Source organism: Trachurus japonicus, chromosome 1 (genome assembly GCF_045865225.1).
Source record: "Trachurus japonicus isolate A0001 chromosome 1, Traja_1.0".
Classification (NCBI taxonomy): domain Eukaryota; kingdom Metazoa; phylum Chordata; class Actinopteri; order Carangiformes; family Carangidae; genus Trachurus; species Trachurus japonicus.
In genome coordinates, this window is record NC_140907.1 from 5550730 (window position 1) to 5573519 (window position 22790).

At 43.6% G+C, this 22790-nt stretch overlaps 1 protein-coding gene across 2 annotated transcripts; it reads left to right on the plus strand.

Annotated features, from left to right (window-relative positions):
• Positions 1–387: 387 nt before the first annotated feature.
• Positions 388–22788, plus strand: LOC146991283 (long-chain fatty acid transport protein 1-like). 2 transcript variants are annotated; one of them, XM_085798314.1, is made up of 14 exons: positions 388–619; positions 699–876; positions 968–1106; positions 1220–1475; positions 2360–2527; positions 3124–3193; positions 3497–3588; positions 3938–4047; positions 4183–4392; positions 19024–19150; positions 19256–19393; positions 21906–22070; positions 22163–22309; positions 22404–22788. In XM_085798314.1, exons 2-14 carry the CDS (start codon positions 707–709, stop codon positions 22559–22561), a joined length of 1950 nt encoding a protein of 649 aa, XP_085654440.1. In that variant the 5' UTR covers positions 388–619; positions 699–706; the 3' UTR covers positions 22562–22788. The 2 variants fall into 2 exon arrangements, with proteins under 2 accessions (XP_085654440.1, XP_085654527.1); XM_085798401.1 differs by lacking the exon at positions 388–619 and having other exon boundaries at positions 672–876.
• Positions 22789–22790: the final 2 nt, after the last annotated feature.

Sequence of the window (22790 nt, forward strand, 5' to 3'; positions counted from 1 at the left end):
TTATTTAAATAGCACATTTCAGCAACAAGTCAACTCAAGGTGGGTGTAGTGCCAAAGAACATAAAAGTCTTATTTGTACACACAATATGACACAAACATGAGAAAAAAAGAATACAGCTGAAGTATTTAACATTTCCTTGGACGATCTGCTCACTGCACTGAAAGTATTTTAATGATATTTAAGCAAGTTATATAACAACGAGTAACAACAACTATTCTGTGATTTTTGAGTGTTGTTCATAAAATGAACAAATTGTCTCTATCAGACATTGATGATTTTATAACCCAGACTCTGACATTTTGGCCGTGGGCTAGTGAATCACTCTTTGTTGCTCAGACCAACAGCAGCAGCAGCAGCTACCTCACCGACGCATGCGATTGTGAGTTGAGACCTGTGCTGCTCTCTGCTGCTGCGTGCTCAAGCTTATCAGGCATTTCACTTTCAACGGCCGTGCTGGGCGCATCTGATCTGACTGAGCTGCTCTGGCCACACTGAGCCACTCAAAAGTGAACTGGCATTGCTCAGGACCTGCAGAGAAGCTTCAGAGCTTCAGAGCTTCAGAGCTGCCTGCTGCTGGAAACTCCTTTTTTTTGGATGAGGATTGAAATTCCTGTGCAGGTAAGCCTCCGCTCACCACATCATAATGCCATTTTCTGTTTGTTTTGGTGCAGTGAAGCCACTGTTTGTATTCCCACAGATCACATTATGTATCTGATGAGTGGTGTCATAGTGTGCCTCAGTGTTTTGGGGGCTGTGAAGTTGCTGTCGTTGCCCTGGCTCTGCAGCCTGCCAGCGGGGCTGGGGCTCTGCCTGGCCTGGAGGGGTTCCTGGAAGTTCCTTCATGTAGCTCTACGCACCATTAAAAGAGACCTGATGTGAGTAGGTTGTACGGACATGGATGCACGTGTGTGTTTCTCCTGCTGGTTTCTTCTCCAGTTTTATTTTTAACCTCTACTCCTCCCTAAGGTGTCTGGCTGTTATAGTGCGAGTCAGGTTTTCCATGTATCGCAATCTGAGAAATAAAAGTTCCATCCCTGCCCTGTTTGCCCAAATGGTGAAACAGCACCCAAACAAACCTGCCTTGATCTATGAAACTACAGGGGAGGTGAGGACGTATCCCAGATTTTTTTTTTTTTAAAGAAAAAAAAAGCAGCATCAGCACCTTTGCTGAATTGAAAATGAAACGCAAAACAGTTATTTCTATGTTTATTCTATTAGGTTTGGAGTTTCAGGGAGCTGCAGGAGCGATGCCATGCTGTGGCACACTGGGCGCTGGCACAAGGCTGGGCAGAGGGCGATGTTGTGGCTTTATATATGGAAAGCCAGCCTTTAGTAGTGGCTCTGTGGTTGGGTCTTGCCATGGTTGGTGTAGAGGCAGCGCTCATCAACCACAACCTTCGACAAAACTCATTCTTGCACTGTCTCAGCGTGTCAGGTGCTCGGGCCATGGTCTTTGGGACAGAGCTGACTGAAGGTGGGAGCAGGTCATAGACCACAGAGAGACAGAATGTTGTATTAGCAGAAGATATTAACCCATACACTGCAAAAACTCAAAATCAAGTCACCTCAATATTTGTCTTATTTCTTGTCAAAATGTCTCGTTTCTAGTCAAAACTAAACTCTTTCCATTTAAAATGAGACTCATCACCTAAAAATGTATTGTTTTTAGATAGTTTTCACTTGTTTCAAACAAATTTTTACTTAAAATACGTACAAGAATCTGCCAGTGAAAGCAAATGTTTGTGCTTGTAATAAGAAAGAAAAACTTGCCCAGATTTTTCTACTTATTTAAAGTGAAAATATGCTTGAAAGAAGTTGAAAAGTCTCTAAAAACAAGCTACTTTTTGAATGTGATGAGTCTTATTTTAAGTAGCATAAACTGATTTTTTAGAGTGTTTATCTAATGATCATTTTTATTCTCTTTTATTTATGATCATTCATTTTATATGTTGTTTTTTTGTTTTTAATGTTTAATGTTTTACTTATTTATTGTTGAAATTAATGCACTGATCTTGATCTCACACAGTGGATGTGTGAAACATAATTTTGTTTTATGTGATGCATAAGAATGACAAATAAAACCTATCTATCTATCTATCTATCTATCTATCTATCTATCTATCTATCTATCTATCTATCTATCTATCTATCTATCTATCTATCTATCTGTCTGTCTGTCTGTCTGTCTGTCTGTCTGTCTGTCTGTCTGTCTGTCTGTCTGTCTGTCTGACTAGAAATAAGACAAATATTCTTGATAAGATTTTAAGTTTTTGCAGTGTAAGAAGTATAAAAAGTGCAGCAAATGATGAATGTATTGTCTGTGTACCATTGTATTTGTTCTATATTTGTAACATTCAGCGCTGTCAGAAGTGAGCAGCTCCCTGCAGCCCAGCATGGTTTTGTTCGGCAGTGGTGAGCAGCAGAATGAGGTGAAGCTGGGCAGCCGCCGTGTTCAGAGCCTGGACGCCCTGCTGGCTGCCTCACCCGTGCACCCGACAGACTACACACTCAGGAAAGAATTCAACGGTGAGGCCCTGTGGTGTTGTTGTTTGTGCACGAGGCCGTCGATACGTCCTTGCTGCCAAAACATGCTCTTATGTTACATATAAAAAAGATTTGATTGCAACACCTCCTCCCTCTGCTTAGCAAGTCTTTGCCTGTCAGAGAAAACTGCCAGACTTCCCTCCCTTATCTTCTCATGAGACTTAATCTGCTTGATAGCACAAGAAACACACACTACTGTCAATCAAATCATCAGCTAAATTCATCAAGAAATATAGAATCACGTACATTAAGTGTGAAAGCGACTTTTGTTTTTATTTGATCTAAGAGACTTCAATATCTAAACACCCTAAACTGCCATATTTGTGCAATAATCTTTCTCTTATTGGAGTGCTTATTTGTATTATTTTATCACATGACATTCCTAAGTTATTACTTTTCAAGTCTTTGCTTGCACAGCCTGTCATACATTCTATGGAATCAGAAACAGAAATGTGATGATGCAAGCACCACACACTTGAAACACTGTCAAATAAACAAAAGACAAAGCATTAGCGTGAAAAGAATGTTTAAGTTTCCCTGTAAAAACTCACCTGAGTGTTATGGCTTTGTCCCTGCAGACAGACTCTTTTACATCTACACCTCTGGTACGACAGGAATGCCAAAGGCAGCTGTGGTGGTGCACAGTCGGTGAGTTTATCTGTCATAATCTGAACTGACTCTGCTATGTTTATTTAGGGAGGAAACTTACACATGTTTAAATGACACTTAGCGGAAACCAGAGCAATGGTAATGGTCCAAAGCCTAAGCGATTTTATCAAGACTGTTTAATTTCCTGTTTTGTCTTGTTTTTTTTTCCATTCTCATACTGACATTAGGGATAATTAAAAACAGGAAAGTTATAACATCAGAGTGACAGAATTGTTCTAACAGTAAAGTGTCTCAGGCCGAGTCAGGACCATCAGTGTCTCATAATGAGATCTTTCTTGTCAGGTATTTTCGCATCGCTGCCTTTGGTTTCCACTCGTTTGGCTTGCGACATGACGACATCATCTACAACTGCCTTCCCCTGTATCACTCTGCAGGTATATCACTGTTTCACCTCCCTAATTTATTTTGTTATGTTTTAAATTTGAATGGATGAATAGATGAAAATGTATTCTGGTCCAAACAAAGTAGGCTAACAAGAACAGAATTAAAAACTTGATTTGTGACCGAAAGGGTGTAACTTACGTATGTATTATCCGCTTTTTCATTAAAGTCATTAGGCTATTATATATACTATATACAGTATTATATACTGTGTCTTCTTCCTGTTACTCATGTTTGCATCATAATGACTGGATCAATATCCTGACTGACACTAGTCAAAGATGTTAAGCTTTAGAGAGAACTAAACAGATGCTGTGTGTGTGTTCATGTGGATGCCTTCAGGTACCATTATGGGTGTGGGCCAGTGTTTGCTCTTTGGTTTGACTGTTGTAGTCAGGAGGAAGTTCTCAGCCAGTTGCTTCTGGGATGACTGTGTCAAACACAACTGCACTGTGAGTACTCGCTGTCATAAATGTGTCACTATTGATTTTCTTTTCATCAACACTGACTGATCTCTATTTTGAAAAAAGTAATAAAGAATATCATATTGACCTGCTCTTTGTCCTCGTGTTTGTGTACATGTCTAGGTAATCCAGTACATAGGCGAGATATGCCGTTACCTGTTAGCCCAGCCAGTCCGGCCATCCGAGGCCATTCACAGGGTCTGTATCGCCCTCGGTAACGGCCTTCGCCCCTGTGTGTGGCAAGAGTTCGTCCACAGATTCAGAATCCAAAAAATTGGTGAATTTTATGGCGCCACAGAGTGCAACTGCAGCCTGATCAACATAGATGGAAAGGTATGTGTTATGTCGCTGCTACTTGTCTATATGCAAACACTTTTACATATGCTAACACAGAGCAACACTGACACACTTATTGCTGTTAAACCACTTCTTCTGGTCTTCCTTTATTACACAGAACTCAACCAGGTACATAGCACAGGCGCCACCTACAGGCGACTATTCATATAGCCCCAAACATAGTCTAATACATAACATTTCCTCCCCACTACGATATGTTGTCAATAACAAAATATATTTTTCTTTAACACAACATCAGATATGCTTTTCTTTTCTTAGCACCACAATCATTTTTTTTTTTTTACTTCCAATAACACGGGAGTTATTCAACTTGTAAATTGTATGTTGAAAACAATATTTCTCAGAACTCACATTACATCTGTATTTGAACTATGCAATGTGTTCACTCATTACGATAACGAACTGGAGGTTTAGTAATCCTCACAGGATAACGTCTAACTGTCTGTGTTACCTCTGTAGGTGTTTCACTAGACTGACTGATCTTTGGTGATTCAGTGACATCAGAACTAGGGCTGGGTAAAAATATCGATTCAGCAATGCATTGCAATTATTTTCCCTGCAATTCGATATCGATTCAGCAATCTTATGAATCGATTCAAGCCCTGGCCAGTGGGGGCGCTGTGAGCAACATCCTCGTGTGATTCGCGCTGTACGGACGGCGGCCGCACTAAATCAAACCATAACAATATGGCGACCGGAGTGAGTAGCAGCAGCAGCGTTAAGCCAGCACCTTCAAACCACAAAGCAGACGTGTGGATTCATTTTGTATTCCCGTGTAAACCTGGAACAAAAGAAAGAGATAAAAGTAAGGTGGTGTGCAAAATTTGCCAGGCGGTTCTGAAATATTGTAGCAACACGACGAACCTGCGGAATCACCTGAGCCGACACCATGCAGACGTTCTGCAGCAACCCATGGCTAAATCCGCGGATTCAAAACAAACACAACTCGACAGAGCCCTTATGTGCAAACTGGCGCCAGGTTCTGCCCGCGCACAGAAGATAACAGAGTCAGTGGCTGTCTTCATATGCAAGGACCTGCGGCCGTACAGTGTCGTCGAAAACGAGGGTTTTAAGAAGATGGTAAACACGCTCGAACCCATCGAACCACGATACGCCATACCAACACGCAAACATATGACAGAAGTCGCCGTCCCATTTACATAGGCCTACAGTAGATTGCATTTCATGTAATACAGCACATTTATCTGTTTACTCTTGTACTGGTTTTATTATTGTGCTGATGTTTTACTTGTATACACATCTAGTTTGTAACCAGATATTAAGGCACCTGGGTCTTACTGTACGTTCAGACCGAAAGCGTCGAGAGCGTCGCGGTGGCCGGAAGTCATTCATTTTCAATGAGAACCAGCGTCGAGGAGCGTTGAAGAGCGTCAAAGGCGTTGGCGTCGCGTTTTGGCGGCGAGAGCGTCAGGAGAAAGTTGAAATCTCCTGAACTTTATGCTAATGAGCGATGATGCGGAGCAGCGGCAACCAATCAGAGTGTAGATGTCGCGGCCCCTTTAAATGGATGACCAACCACAACCGACGTCAACTTCTTTGACGCGCGTCAAAAACGCCAGGGTGTTCAGACCACCAGCGTCGCGGAAAAGCGTCAAGAGCGTCTTTCGACGGTTTTGACGCTTTTGGTCTGAACGACCCATTATGTGTTATTGTTCAAGGATGCCATGTTACTGTTAGCTCAGAAGAAAGAAAGAAATACTGTACATGATTTAAGTATAAATACATTATATTTAATACAGCACTGCCATATATTTTTTTAAACTTTTGTATACCATACTGGTATTATTGTGCTGATTTTATATTTTCATATTTTGTTTTTTTTCCCCAAATGCTGTGAGTTATTTATTTACAGTTTCCAAGTGGAAATATATACATAATTTAAGTTTATTTGTTTATTTGTTTATTTGTTTATTAAGATCCCCATTAGCTGCAGCAACGCCACAGCTATTCTTCCTGGGGTCCAACAGTATCAAATATACAGTTGAAAACACAAAACATAAACATTATAAAAATTTAAAACAAAAAAAAAAAACAAGTGAGCGATATGCTTAACCTAACAAAACAAAAACAGAATAAGTGTTTACATTTCTTAACTGTGCTTCATTCATTCTTCGTTATATTAATTGTTCACATACTAATCCGATTACCCACATTTCTACATATCATATATGTATACATCATTACACATCACACATCATACTTGTATATACATTCATTCTACCGAATATACATTATAATAACACATATCCTATATCCATCGAAATATACTCCATATATAAATATACCATGTTGTCTTACTTTGATAAATGCTGTTTTATTAATATTTTGAATTTCTTTGTGTTCGTGGTGAGTTTGATATTTTTCGGCAGTGAATTCCATTCTTTCATACCTCTATACAACACCGTACGCTTGATGGCGTTAGATCTTGCTTTAGGTAATGTAAAGTTTCCTACAGCTGCATGTCTGGTGATATATTTATGACTCTCTGCACTAAAAGCGAGGTTTTTAAACAAGATAACAGGTGTTTTTAGGACAGATATATTTCTAATAACAACAAACAGTGAGTACAATAGTCTGTCTTTGACCAGTAACCAGTTAAGTTTCTTGTGCATAGAAATTATCCTTGTCCTGTAGTCACACTTAAGTATTGTGCGGGCAGCTCTATTCTGTATACATTGTAGTTTATTTAACATGTCTCCAGTGGCATTTGACCAAACTGCTGGGCAATAGTCGAGATGTGATAATATTATCGATTGGATTGCTGTTTTCAAGATGTTTATATTTATAAAAGTTGCATGTCTTCTTAGAATTGATATACCTCTACCCATCTTTGCAATCATATTATTAATGTGTTTTTTCCATGGTAATTTGTTGTCAACTGTCACTCCCAGCAATTTGGTCTCATGTACCTGGTCTATAGTGATATCTTTGATTTTAATATTTAATACAGGATTTCTATCAATATTATGATTTGAGCCTACAATCATGCACTTGGTTTTAGATATGTTCAGGACCAGCTTGTTTTCTTTAACCCATTCAGCCACACTTTCTAGTTCCTTATTCATAATAGTTTCTAATACATTATTAGTAGATGCTGATGTATATATGGTTGCGTCATCCGCATACATAACTGTGTTAGCCTTCTCTAATACATACGGTAAATCATTTGTGAAAATACTGAATAATAAAGGACCAAGGCAGCTCCCTTGAGGTACTCCACATGTCGTGGTTTTGGTTTCTGAGTAGCTGCCGTTAAAAAATACTGTTTGTGTCCTGTTTGATAGATAGCTATAAAACCAATTAAGTGCAGATTGCTCAAAGCCATAGCAGGACAGTTTTGTTAGTAGTAAGTGATGATCAATTACATTAAAAGCAGCTGAGAAATCCAGAAATACAACACCAACCATATTTTTGTTATCAATTGCTCTAAGCCAATCATCAGACATGCTAGTCAGCGCCGTTGCCGTGGAGTGAGCCCTTCTATAAGCATGTTGAGAGTTACAGATAATATTATTAGCAGATAAATAATTATTAATTTGTTCAAATACAATCGTTTCCATTATTTTTCCTAATACTGGTAATAAACTTATAGGACGGCTATTTGAGCTGGAAAAGGGCATTCTCTTGTTTTTTGGCAGTGAGATTATTTTCGCCTGCTTCCATGCTTGTGGACATGTACCACACATAAAACTTAAATTAATTATATGGGTTAATGCAGGAGCTATCTGATCAACAGCTATTTTGAGAAGCCTGCTGTCAAGGCCATCAACACCCGATGGTTTGTCTTTGCAATTTTTTAGGAAATCCTTTACCTTGTTAGTGCTTATATTCTCCAGTTTAAACTTGGGGTTTTTTCCATTCATGATTTTATTTCTTATTAATAGGTGAGATATATCATTACTTAGATTAGACATGTTTCCTCTTATTTTTTCTAGTTTGCTAATAAAATAATCATTTAAATAGTTTGCAATTTCATTTGACTTGGTGATGAACTTGCCATTTGCCTCCATAAAGGATGGATTCGTTTTGTCTTTTCTCCCTGTCAGATCATTTAAAATGTTCCATAGTTTTTTACTATCATTTCCTACCTCCTTAACTCGTTTTTCAAAGTAAATGTTCTTTTTTTTCCTGTTAAATTTGGTAACAGAGTTTCTCATTTTCTTATAGAGGTCCCAGTCACATATATTTCCTGTTATACTTGCAGTTTTTTTCGTTTGATCTCTCATTCTCATAGCATCTTTAATTTCTTTATCTAACCAGGGTGTTTTGGCATTCCTGACAGTGGACTTCTGTAGTGGTGCATGTTTCTCCACTAGAGGCAAAAATAAATTGTTAAACTTCAATAGAGCAATTTCAGGATTATTGGCTGCTAAGACTTCAGACCAACAGATTTCTTTCACATCATTAACAAATACATCTTGATTGAACCGTTTATATGACCTTTTAAAAATAATTTTGGGTCCAGGATTACTTACTTTAATGTTTCTTCCAACTATGACCAGGTTGTGATCACTGCTGCCGATGGGCACAGACAATATATTATTACACAGGTCTGGACAATTTGTAAAAATATGGTCTATGCACGTTGATGTTTTAGTGCCATCCTGCTTTACACATATTCTCGTAGGTTTATTTATAACTTGAGTAAGTCCACATGTATTTGTGGCAGTTTGCATCTTGTTCTTCAAAGGGCAGTTATTAGCAAACCAGTCAATGTTAAAATCTCCCATGAAGTAAATATCCTGACCCACAACAGCATTATTATCTAACATATCACAGATTGTATCAAGATATTCACTCTTAGCGCTGGATGGTCTGTAGCAGCATCCTAACAGTATAGGCTTTCGATGAGGTAGATATGCTTGTAACCATAATATTTCAATGTTGTATTGCATCATATCAGTACATATTTTCACAGGCACGTGATCCCGAACATAAAAAGCTACTCCCCCACCATATTTATTTCTATCATTTCTGTAAATGTTGTAACCTTTAATCTCTAGCTCCGTATCTTCAAAGGAAGAGTCCAGGTGAGTTTCCGAGATGGCAAGAATGTGCAATTTATGTTCAAATAACATTTCAGTGACTTCATTTATTTTGTTCCTAAGACTGTTTATGTTAATATGTGCAATACTTAGGCCTCTCTTTGGTTGTTTGTGTTGTGACATGATTGTGTTAATTAGTCCTAAATGTGTTAAAAGTGTATTTTATGTAGGCATACCTTCATTCATACCCCACTTAACATGGGGTGCTGGTGCGAGGATGGATGATCAGCCTGTCATGTCTGAGATAGGCTATCTCTCCTCTTTCACGTGCTGCTTTCATCTTTGGCATCAGTTCTTTCCTTTTTTGTCTTACAGCGTCCGTGTAGTCCTCATTGATGAATATCTTCGTGCCCTTGAGGTTCTTGGCCCTTTGCAAGACTGCAGCCTTATCCTTAAAACGCAGGAATTTAACAACTATAGATCTTGGTCTTTCTCTGGTCGCTTCAGGTTTACCTGTGCGGTGTGCACGCTCCACCTCAATCTCCCTCTGTAGCTGCAACTTCTGCTTCAGCATGTCCTTTACTTTTTCCTCTGAGTCCGCCCAGGATTCCCCTGGGGTTTCAGGTATTCCATCAATCACGATGTTATTCCGCCTTGATTGACCCTCGAGGTATTCATGCTTGTCCAGGATGACCTGCAAACTCTCACATAACCTCATGATGTCCATTTGAATTGTGTTGCAGTGATCAGACTGTTTGGCTTGAGTGATTTTCAGTTCATCAACATCTTTTTGTGTGTATTGTATGCTAGATTTCAGATCCTGCACTTCTTTAGTTATTGCATCCACTCTGGAGTTTGTTGAGTCCATAATGACTTTGACAAAACTTTTGAATATATCTTGTTGTTGTTGTAATAGAGCAGTGAACATGTCTTTCTGCTGATTCAGCAAGTCATTTACCTGTGTGAGCGATACATACTCCTCCTCCACAGTGTTTTTTTGCTGCTTTGGTCCCATTTTCTGCTGGAACCTGCACTAACCCTGGTCTGGTGGGGTCTGGCTGTTGCTGGAGCCTGGGCCTGGCCTGGTGGAAGCTGCTGCTGCTGGAGCCTGGGCCTGGCCTGGTGGAAGCTGCTGCTGCTGGAGCCTGGGCCTGGCCTGGTGGAAGCTGGCTGCTGCTGGAGCCTGGGCCTAAGCCTGGCCTGGTGGAAGCTGGCTGCTGCTGGAGCCTGGGCCTAAGCCTGGCCTGGTGGAAGCTGCTGCTGCTGGAGCCTGGGCCTGGCCTGGTGGAAGCTGGCTGCTGCTGGAGCCTGGGCCTAAGCCTGGCCTGGTGGAAGCTGCTGCTGCTGGAGCCTGGGCCTGGCCTGGTGGAAGCTGCTGCTGCTGGAGCCTGGGCCTAAGCCTGGCCTGGTGGAAGCTGCTGCTGCTGGAGCCTGGGCCTGGCCTGGTGGAAGCTGCTGCTGCTGGAGCCTGGGCCTAAGCCTGGCCTGGTGGAAGCTGCTGCTGCTGGAGCCTGGGCCTAAGCCTGGCCTGGTGGAAGCTGCTGCTGCTGGAGCCTGGGCCTGGCCTGGTGGAAGCTGCTGCTGCTGGAGCCTGGGCCTAAGCCTGGCCTGGTGGAAGCTGGCTGCTGCTGGAGCCTGGGCCTGGCCTGGTGGAAGCTGCTGCTGCTGGAGCCTGGGCCTGGCCTGGTGGAAGCTGGCTGCTGCTGGAGCCTGGGCCTAAGCCTGGCCTGGTGGAAGCTGGCTGCTGCTGGAGCCTGGGCCTGGCCTGGTGGAAGCTGGCTGCTGCTGGAGCCTGGGCCTAAGCCTGGCCTGGTGGAAGCTGCTGCTGCTGGAGCCTGGGCCTGGCCTGGTGGAAGCTGGCTGCTGCTGGAGCCTGGGCCTAAGCCTGGCCTGGTGGAAGCTGCTGCTGCTGGAGCCTGGGCCTGGCCTGGTGGAAGCTGCTGCTGCTGGAGCCTGGGCCTAAGCCTGGCCTGGTGGAAGCTGCTGCTGCTGGAGCCTGGGCCTAAGCCTGGCCTGGTGGAAGCTGCTGCTGCTGGAGCCTGGGCCTGGCCTGGTGGAAGCTGCTGCTGCTGGAGCCTGGGCCTAAGCCTGGCCTGGTGGAAGCTGGCTGCTGCTGGAGCCTGGGCCTGGCCTGGTGGAAGCTGCTGCTGCTGGAGCCTGGGCCTGGCCTGGTGGAAGCTGCTGCTGCTGGAGCCTGGGCCTAAGCCTGGCCTGGTGGAAGCTGGCTGCTGCTGGAGCCTGGGCCTAAGCCTGGCCTGGTGGAAGCTGCTGCTGCTGGAGCCTGGGCCTAAGCCTGGCCTGGTGGAAGCTGCTGCTGCTGGAGCCTGGGCCTAAGCCTGGCCTGGTGGAAGCTGCTGCTGCTGGAGCCTGGGCCTAAGCCTGGCCTGGTGGAAGCTGCTGCTGCTGGAGCCTGGGCCTAAGCCTGGCCTGGTGGAAGCTGGCTGCTGCTGGAGCCTGGGCCCAAGCCTGGCCTGGTGGAAGCTGCTGCTGCTGGAGCCTGGGCCTAAGCCTGGCCTGGTGGAAGCTGGCTGCTGCTGGAGCCTGGGCCTAAGCCTGGCCTGGTGGAAGCTGGCTGCTGCTGAGCTGGCTGCTACTTGAGCTTAAGCTTAGCCTGGTGGTAGCAGGCCTATTTCAGTTGGATCTTGGGCTATATTCACTAATTACACATTTTCAGTCAGAATTCAGTTCTTGTATGACGCAGATGACACTTGTTAACAAAATAATCAAAACACTGAAGGAAAAATACTCATGATTGTGAGGATTTCTGACGGATTGACTGCTACTGCTTCTGCTGCTGCTGCTGCTGCTGCACTTTAGTTTAGTGCTAATACAGCACTGTCTTACTTTTGCACCATGTACTGGTATTATTGAGCTAATGTTTTATTACTCCCGAGTTAGGGGATGAAACAAAATAAATAATAATAATAAAAAAAAATATCTTTTGTGTATTTCTACTTGATACTGAATCGATATCAAAGCATTTCAAACAATATCGAATCGAATCGATATCGAATCGAATCGTGGCCTACCGAATCGAAATCGAATCGAATCGTGAGATTCTTAACAATACCCAGCCCTAATCAGAACTTTGATCATCATTCTTTTCTGAGTGTGTTGTTGTAGTGTGAAGTTGCGGGCAACTACCACTCTGAGGCAGTAACACTGGGGGGTTTACAGGTGGGTTCACTGTGGTGAACTGAGGCTTTGGATCAGGGCGTGTCAACATTTGATCCACATGTCGTTTCCATACTCCTTGTTCTCCCACATTTACCCTGTATGACACTGGTCCAGTCTTTTCTGTTACAACCCCTTGTGACCACTTTTCCTCCCCCCTCCTATAGTCACGAACCAACACCGACTCACCAACAACAAACTGTCTGTCTTTAGAGTGCAGTTGGCGCTGTAGTTGTTGTGTCTCCTGTGACTTGTGCACAATCCCTGCAACATTGGGTTTCAGGAAGTCCAGGCGAGAGCGCAGCCTGCGTCCGAGGAACAACATAGCCGGCGTTTCCTTTGTAGTGGCGTGGGGGGTGTTGCGGTAGGTCAAGAGAAATGTATCCAGGCATTGTTGCACTGGCGCTGTACCTTTAGAGGATTTCAAAGCATGTTTGAATGTTTGCACAAAACGCTCAGCCAAGCCATTGGTGGCAGGATGATATGGCGCGGAGCAAATGTGCTTGACTCCATTTGACTTCAGAAATGCACTGAATTCTTCTGAACAAAACTGAGGTCCATTGTCACTTACAAGAATGTGAGGAGTGCCATAGTGACTGAAAAGGCCCCGAAGCACTTGAATAGTCTTACTGGCTGTGGTACTGTCCATGACATGCACCTCAGGCCACTTGGAATGTGCATCCACAGCGACCAGGTACATATGTCCTTCAAATGGACCCGCAAAGTCCACATGTATCCTTTCCCAAGGACTGGAGGGCCACATCCAAGGGTGAAGAGGTGCCAGCCCAGGCTCTTTTTGTACTCGTTGACATGAGTGGCAGGATTTAGCCTGTAGCTCAATCTGAGAGTCAATGCCAGGCCACCACACGTAACTGCGTGACAAGCACTTCATCCTCACCACACCTGGATGTGCTGTGTGTAGCTCCTTCAACACTCGGGGGCGCAGTTTAGGGGGCACAATCACTCTCACACCCCACATGAGACAACCTTGCTGAATTGTGAGATCATGCCGGCGCAGCAGGTAAGGTGACAGCTCCACATCTGTGTCTTTTGCAGCTGGAAAACGGCCAGTTGAGACCATTTCTAGGATGCGCGACAAAATGGGATCAGACCTGGTAGTGTGTCCAGCTGTGCAGTGTAGAACACCTCTACTGCACCTGGCGTCTCGTGATGAACATGAGGAAGTGGTAACCTCGAAAGTCCGTCGGCGTTAGCATGTGATGAACCTTTTCTGTACTGGATAGTGTAATCATGCGCTGACAGAAGAAGCGCCCACCGCTGCATCCGAGCTGCAGCCATGGTTGGTGTACTTTTTAGCGGGCTCAGGATGGAGGTCAGTGGACGATGGTCAGTGAGTAAGGTGAATTTGTTACCGTAGAGATATTGATTAAACTTACGTACTCCAAAGACTATCGCTAGTGCCTCTCTCTCTATCTGAGCATAATTTTGTTCCGCTTTACTGAGAGTTCGTGATGCATAGGCAATAGGTCTTACCATCGTACCATCAGGCATGATGTGCGAGAGCACCGCACCAACCCCATAGGGTGAAGCATCACACGCAAGATGCAGGGGAAGCTCAGGGTTGTAGTGGGTCAGCACTTCCTGTGAAACAAGCAGTGTTTTAGCTTTCTGGAACGCTGACTCACAGGCTGACGTCCACTGCCATTTCTTTTCTTTGTTGAGTAGCTCATTTAGTGGTTGCAGGACAGTTGCTAGGTCAGGAATGAAACGACCATAATAGTTCAACATCCCAAGAAATGAACGTAGCTGGCTGACATCACGTGGTGCTGGTGCTTCCACAATTGCACGTACCTTGTCTGGGGATTTGTGGAGACCAGCTGCATCAATGATATGGCCCAAATATTCCACAGACTCTTGGAAAAACAGACACTTTTCTTGCTTGAGGTGCAGGCCAAACTCTTCTAGCCTGCCCAGGACTGCATCCAGCGTTTTGAGGTGAGTCTGTTCATCAGGACCGCTGATGAGGATGTCGTCCAGGTAACAGTGAGTATATGGCAGTCCCAGTAGCACTTGGTCCATAGCCTTCTGAAACAAAGCAGGTGATGATGCTACACCAAATGGTAAACGATTAAAACGGAAAAGTCCTTTTTGAGTAGAGATAGTCAGCAGTTTCTTCGACTCTTCTTCTACCTCCATCTGTAGATATGCATTTGACAAATCCAGTTTACTGAAATGTTGACCTCCAGCCAGTGAGGCAAAAAGGTCCTCGATGCGTGGAAGGGGATATTTATCAACACAGAGGGATGGATTGATGGTGACCTTAAAATCCCCACACAGTCTGACTGTACCATCCTTTTTGCTGACTGGCACCACAGGCGTGGCCCAATCACAATGCTCCACTGGTGAAATCACACCCAGATCAGTTAGGCGTTGCAGCTCAGCTTCAACTCGTGGTCGAAGAGCATAAGGCACGTTGCGTGGAGGGCAAAACTTGGGTACACTGTCGGGTCTCAAAGTCAATCTTGCTTGAATTCCTTTCATTGTGCCTAGCTTTTTAGAGAAAACAGCGGAATGTCTCTTTAACACTGTCTCCAGGTTCTCTTTCTCTTTTTGCTCAGTGGCATACACAGTCTTTAAGTCTTTCCAGTTCAGTTTAATCCCTCTCAGCCACTCTCTGCCAAACAATGGAGGTGCATTTACTTTCACTACGTACAAAGGCAAGTTAGCACATTGTTTATTTAATTTTACTTGCACTTTGATGACCCCTTCTGGTGCTAGAGGTTCTCCAGTGTACGTCTTTAGCATGACATCAGTGGGTTGTAGAGGCAATTTGCTCAGCGTGTTTCTGTACTGTTCCCAAGGAATCAACGAAACCGCAGCCCCTGTATCCAATTCCATCTCCATTTTCTTTCCATTTACTACAGGCAGCACAGAGATACGTGAATATTTACCTTTTTGAGGCAAGGAATACAGTCCCAACTCACAGTCTGTGTCAGATTTAGTTTCCTCACTTTCACTTTCATTTGCTCTTGCTTCTACATGATAAATTCTTTTCTTTTTATCTTTATCTCTGTATTTCTTTGCATTACCTTAGTGTTCCGGTTTCTCCACTTTCAGTTTCCGTTCTCTGTCTTGGTTGCTTTTGTCTTTACTCCTACACATGCGCTTGGTGTGGCCTTTCCTCCCACACTGGTGACAATCACGATCCTTGTACCAGCAGTCATCATCGGAGTGATTTGTCTTCCCGCAGCGGCGGCATCTGTCCCCTCTCTGTGAAAACACCGCGTTCACTTTAAGCGAGCTGCTCAGCTGCTGTACGTCGCGTGCCGCCGTCTCTGCCGCCGTCTCTGCCGACACTGCATAATCCACCGCTTTCTGAAACGTGAGGTCTCTCTCAGTCAAAAGACGCTTCTGCACAGTTTCACATTTTAGTCCACACACGAATCTGTCCCGTAGTGCGTCCTCCAAATACGCACCAAACTCACAATGTTCCGACAGTCCTTTTAATACTGCAACATACTGTGCCACCGTTTCCTCTTCCCCCTGATTCCGCTTGTGGAACCGAAATCTTTCCGCTATCACTAGTGGTTTCGTAGCGAAATGGGCTTGCAAAACGGCAACAACAAAGTCATAATCCAGCTCCCCAGGCTTGGAAGGAGCAGTGGCGGCCTTAGACATCTGGGGGCCCGTTTCAATATTTCATATGAGGCCCTACCCTGTTAAACATAAAATTATTTGCCAGCTATGTGCCCATGTGTCGCTGATGCTTTAAACCCTGAAAGGACGCAGTAAACGCACTATCCATGCATCCCAGGTACGCACAACACATTAGCCTAAGTGTTACAATCACTATCAGGGCAAGAAACCAGGACTTCGCAGAAAAAACGAGGACTGAAGTTGGTTTTCATCAAAAAGCAAAATCATTATGTACATTTTCAGACAAACTACAGGCTTTAACAATATTCTGAATTTAAATTGGCAACAAAAGTAATGAGAGCAAAGTGCTCCGCGTTATTTCAGCACCACGACCACGGATAAGGAAAGGACGAGACATGCGGACAGACAGACGTCTACAGGCGCTGATCCTGTCGGTGCTGCGGTGCTGGAGCAGCAGACAGACAGCTGTCTCCTCCATTATTACAATCTGTAAATAAGCTGCCAATAATATCACATTTTAGTTGTGCTCTCGCTGTGTTTTATTTCTCTGTTAAGTTAGGACGTACTCATAGATCGCCTGTTTGGAGGCATTTTAACCCGAGGAAAAAAAGGAAAGAGGAGGAAAGTGATTGACAGACGTCAATCATCAGGTTACGCAACTGGGCGCACGTCAGGAGGAAAGCAGGAAAAACAAACACTAAGAGAAAAGGAATAATACTGGGAGAAGGAAAACGAGGGTCTATTGATAGTTTGCGGGCCGTTTTCAAAGGTAATAGCCTACGTTGTTATTGATAGCTATTTCCTGCCGTATTATTAATTAGGAGCGAGGGAGCGTGCCTATGTTCCCTCAGCCCTATGTTCCCTCAGCCCTATGTTCCCTCTGGACTCTCTCTACCTATCTGGACTCTGTCTATCTGGCCTGTCTAGCCTCTACCTGGTCTTTTTACTAAACTTAACCAACTCCTTTCTTCATTGCCTAAACCCAACCAATGGTGGGACCAAAGGGCTGTGGGAATAGGGCCTAATTTTCAGTGACAACAAAAGTTAGAAATGAGGGAACATAGGGCTGAGGGAACACAGGGCCTAATTTTCAGTGACGACAAAAGTTAGAAATGAGGGAACATAGGGCTGAGGGAACATAGGGCTGTGGGAACATAGGGATGACCCCAGGAGGGGCTAGTAGGCTACAGTCGCGGTGTGGCATGATGCGCGCATCAGTCGTTGTAGAGCGGATCAGGGGTCGAGTGTGTAACCGCACGGTGGACAGAGCTGTTTGTGTGTGTGGTGGATGTAGGCCTGTGTGTGTGTGTGTGTGTATGATAAGGTGAAACCTATGAATTATTGTACTGTCTTTTACTTGGTGGCTGGCAGCTGGGGGCCCCCCTGGTGGCTGGGGCCCGTTTCAATTGAAACGGTTGAAACATAGGTAAGGCCGCCTATGGGAAGGAGCAACCAAAGTGCGCAGTAGTCCATACGTTTTGGGTCCCATCACACTAAACAACACGGGCACTTTCTTTGCGGACCGGATCTCATTAGCCGGGCATAATGTTCAAAACGTTCAATATACATTGTTCTCTGGTCTCATCAAAAGAATCCACATGTCCGATTATTCCAGCCATGGTGTGTCTTTCGGTGGGTTTTACTGACCCGTCGGAGGAAGAATGGCTCATCCTTTTTCAACAGCTCACATTAGCTCATTAGCTAGCCGTGCCGTGCAGTGCAGCGCGTGGTTGATCTTTTACGTCCATACTTTACCCACACTGGCAGTTCACTTGCAGATAGTGAGAAAAAGTCTTCCGGACTACACAACTCGTCGCCAATTTATGTTATGTCGCTGCTACTTGTCTATATGCAAACACTTTTACATATGCTAACACAGAGCAACACTGACACACTTATTGCTGTTAAACCACTTCTTCTGGTCTTCCTTTATTACACAGAACTCAACCAGGTACATAGCACAGGCGCCACCTACAGGCGACTATTCATATAGCCCCAAACATAGTCTAATACATAACAGTATGTCTATATGCATTATCTTTAATGATTTAAAGGGACATTGTGAAATTTCTCCTGTTATCTATTCACGAAAATCGATTATTTGGTTCAAAAGTCTGTTTTTCATTAATCAGTAATCCCCCCCATCAACAAACTGAAGTGTTCCTTTCAGCTCTGAATTAGCCGTTCATATCATTCATATCTACATGGAGCGGGTAAGCTCGGTGCTGGCTGCCATGTGGTGTCGCCATGTTTTTACGTTCAGTGGCAGCGTGACGGTAGGAAACCACGGAAACTCAGCGGAGACACCGGAGCTGTCGGCACAGGTCGAGGTGGCGTCTGTGAAAAGTCACCGCGGTAACGCAGTGAGGAGGAATGGAGCGTTACACTGATGCTGCATTCACCTGCAGTCGGGCAGACGGCCGTCGGTAACAAACCAGATGTCATTTTAGTCACAGAAGTCCAGAGAAAACCGGTAAAACGTGGGTCAGGTCAACAATACCACATCGCCATGACAACATATTGTCACTTGTATTGTTTTGCCTCGTGCTGACGGACCACTTGTTTACATAGAGGCTTGTTAATGCCGTTACGTGCAGCGGCTGTCGTCCGTCTGCTGTCTACCCAATTTCACGTGAATGCAGCATGAAAAATACCATTGAGTTGCTTGTGATATACAACCACAACGCTAGATGGGAGGAATTCCTACACAATGTACCTTTAAGTACAGATTGGAGAGAAGTTTCTTTCAGCTGTATCCTGTATTATACGTACAGTACTACTGTATATACACTTGTCTTCACATATCCAGGTGGGGGCCTGTGGGTTCAACAGTCGCATCCTCCCAGGCTTCTACCCCATCAGACTGGTGAGGGTGCAGCAGGAGAGCGGAGAGCTGCTCAGGAATTCACAGGGACTCTGTATACCATGTCTGCCTGGTGAGGACACACACGCACAGAGCTGCAAACTAGCAAGAAAAAAAAAATCCTATAAATGAAATACAATAATCTCTTTACTCTCCTCCCGTGGCTCTCTCTCTACAGGTGAGCCAGGTATGCTAGTGGGACGCATCAACCACACAGACCCACTCAGGAGGTTTGATGGATACGCTAATCAGGATTCTACCAAAAAGAAAATAGCTCACAATGTCTTCAAGATGGGAGACTCTGCTTATGTCTCAGGTATGTGTTATTCCATTACTTTCAGTCAGGACTGTTTTGACGATGGACTGTATAAAACAATAGAAGTGGAGGCTGTAAGCTGCTTAGAGGTGAATGAGAGTAATTCACTATTGCCCATGACAAACTGGGAACCATTCTGTGAAGTTACCCTTCCTATATACGGATATTTAGTGTCGGAATAAACTCCAGACTGCAAAAACTCAAAATCTTTCCGAGAATATTTGTCTTATTTCTTGTCAAAATGTCTAATTTCTAGTCAAAACTAATCTCTTTCCACTTAAAATAAGACTCATCACAAAAGATTAACTTGTTTTTAGATCATTTTCACTTGTTTCAAACAAATCTTCACTTGAAATAAGTAGAAAAATCTGCCAGTGAAAGCAAGTTTTTCTTGTGCTTGTAATAAGAAATAAAAACTTGCTCCACTATCAGATTATTTCAAGTGAAAATATGCTTGAAAGAAGTAAAAAGTGTCTAAAAACAAGCTACTTTTTATGTGATGAGTCTTATTTTAAGTAAAATGAGATTTGTCTTGACTGGAAATAAGACAAATATTCTTGGTAAGATTCTGAGCTTTTGCATTGCAGGTTCCTATGAGTGGAAAAATGATGACTGGTGATTAATGGAGACGATGACCCTGCTTTTCCCTTGATGCAGGAAATATTACATCCTACTTCATCCTACTTTCATAGACAAGGTCCGAGCTATGGTTGACAAAGGAGGTGTTATTGGGGCAGTGTTTTTAGACCTGCGCAAAGCCTTCGACACAGTCAACCATAAGGTGCTCCTGTGCAAACTGTCTTCCTTCAATTTTTCCCCATTAGCAGGTGGTTTGAATCTTACCTGACTGGTAGATGTCAACATGTTGTTGTTAACAACCAACTCTCTCCAGCTCTTGAGTTGTACACTGGAGTACCACAAGGGTCAATCCTCGGTCCACTACTGTTTTCTTTATATATTAATGACCTGCCATCAGTCTGTCCTGATGTGGAAACCTTGTTATATGCGGACGACACTGTAATGTATGTGCATGCTAAAACAAAGCAGTTGGCAGCTGCTAAACTTACGTCAGCGTTAGAGCAGATCTCGAAGTGGTTAAACTGCTCCTGCCTCCAACTTAATCTAAATAAAACAGTGGGAATGCTCTTTACTAAAAGGCAGTGCAACATTGTGCCGAACATAACTATATCGGGTCATAATATTGATATTGTGTCAGAGGTAAAATATCTGGGAATCACTATTGATTCCAATTTAACATTCAAACAGTGAGTCAAAGAATTAGGTTTAGTTTAGCAAATTTTAAATATATTCGAAATACCATGACCTTTAATGCTGCCAAATTATATGTGAATGCCATGATCATGTCGCACATAACATACTGCCTCACAAGCTGGGGACAAACCAACAGCTCAACACTGAAGCCTTTGGAAACGCTGTACAAGCAAACTCTTAAAGTTTTGGACCAGAAACCAAACAGCTCACATCATTGCACCATCTTACACAAACATAAGCTTCTGAGCTGGGAGGATATCATAAAATATAGGAACATCTGTCTGGTCTTTAAAATCCTGCATGGTTTAGCTCCTCCACCATTTAACTCATTCATAAACCAACGCAGTAACACTAGTCAGATCACTAGAAGCGCCACTCGTGGTGACTTAACAGTCCCATTCAGGAAAAGTACATTTGGCCAGCTATCATTTTCTGTTAAAGCATTACAAAATTGGAACTCACTTCCCACCCATATTAAAGAAATACATACATACTGTACTTTTACATCCAAACTAAAAACATGGCTCGCTCATAATTACACCTGTACCCACTAAGATATTGTGCTATTTGCGTCATGATCATGCTGCCTGTCTGTGTTTTATCTGTCTATGTGATGTCTGCATGCACCCCTGTCTGTCTGCATCCCAGAATGTGTAGTATGTGCTGATGTAGCCTATTGTGTGTGATTACTGGTATATTGCATGTGCTGCTCTTGTATGTTTCTACAGTATGTGCTGTCTTTGCATGATTGTACTGATGCCTACCTGCTCTATCCTTTCCCTATTGATTCTTTTTAATCATTGTGTTGTAATATATTGTTGTTGTTGTTTTTTTAGGATGCCCATTGTCATCTGGCCGGGGACTACAGCAGGATATTAGCCATGCTGGCTAAAGCTGCCCTTTTTACTGTATTTAATGCAGTTGATTAATTGGGACTGTCCACGTACAATAAAACAATAAAGTAAAGTAAAGTAAAGTAAAGTAGTTTTTGTTCCTGATAATCTTCCATAATAGCCATTTTTACACAATATTTGTTATATTGCCCTGTCTGACATAGAGGGCACAGTGACTCAGCATCATTTAATAACAAAGTCAAAACAGTCCTGGTGAATCACCATCACTACAGACGTAAAGTTGGTCTTACTTGCTCTACAACCCGCTGCAGGGATGATGCAATGGCACTGATGGTTGTTATCATTCCTGTCTGTCTCTGTCTGGTTCCCTCTGTCTGTCTTTTTAGGTGACATATTGGTGATGGACGACTATGGATACATTTATTTCAGGGACCGCAGTGGAGACACGTTTCGATGGCGAGGGGAGAACGTCTCCACCACGGAGGTGGAGGGAGTCCTCAGTGGCCTGCTGGGACACACTGATGTAGCCGTCTACGGGGTTTCTGTACCAGGTGGGAATGAGATTCGGGATCCTAACAGCTCAGTGTTGGGCGTGACATTATGTCCTCTATGCTTATTACGTTTCCTGCCTGTCTGTGTGCAGGTGTGGAAGGAAAGGCTGGGATGGCAGCGATAGCTCATGCAGGAGGCCGGTTTGACCTAGATGCATTCTTGACTGCTGTACAGAAAGCCCTGCCATCCTACGCACGCCCAGTCTTCCTTCGACTCATGCCATCTGTTGACACTACAGGTGAGACAGCAATACAAGGACATGCAACCACATACGCATTTTAAAAAGTTGCTGTTGCTGTTGTGTCAAATTCTTTCTGAACCTTCGCCCTCAGGTACTTTCAAAATTCAGAAGATGCGACTGCAGAGAGAAGGATACAAGCCACAAGACCCCAGGGAAAATATTTATTTTCTGGACAGTCGTGCTGGGTGTTACAAGCCTGTTACTCATGAACTGCATGATGCCATCGTGGAGGGAAAAGTGTGTCTATGAGGAGGACAAGTGGAACACAGAGCCTGCTGAAGAGGATATGAAAAAGAATGAAAGAATATACGCAGATGTATTTCTAGGGATTTTAGTAACGACTATATCCCTATAATAACCTGCTGTTGTTATTATCAAACAAACTATTTCTTTACAGAGCTTAATACATTTTCTTATACCTATTGCATTAGTGTTTTTTGTTACTCAATATCCTGTAATAAGTAAATAATACATTTAA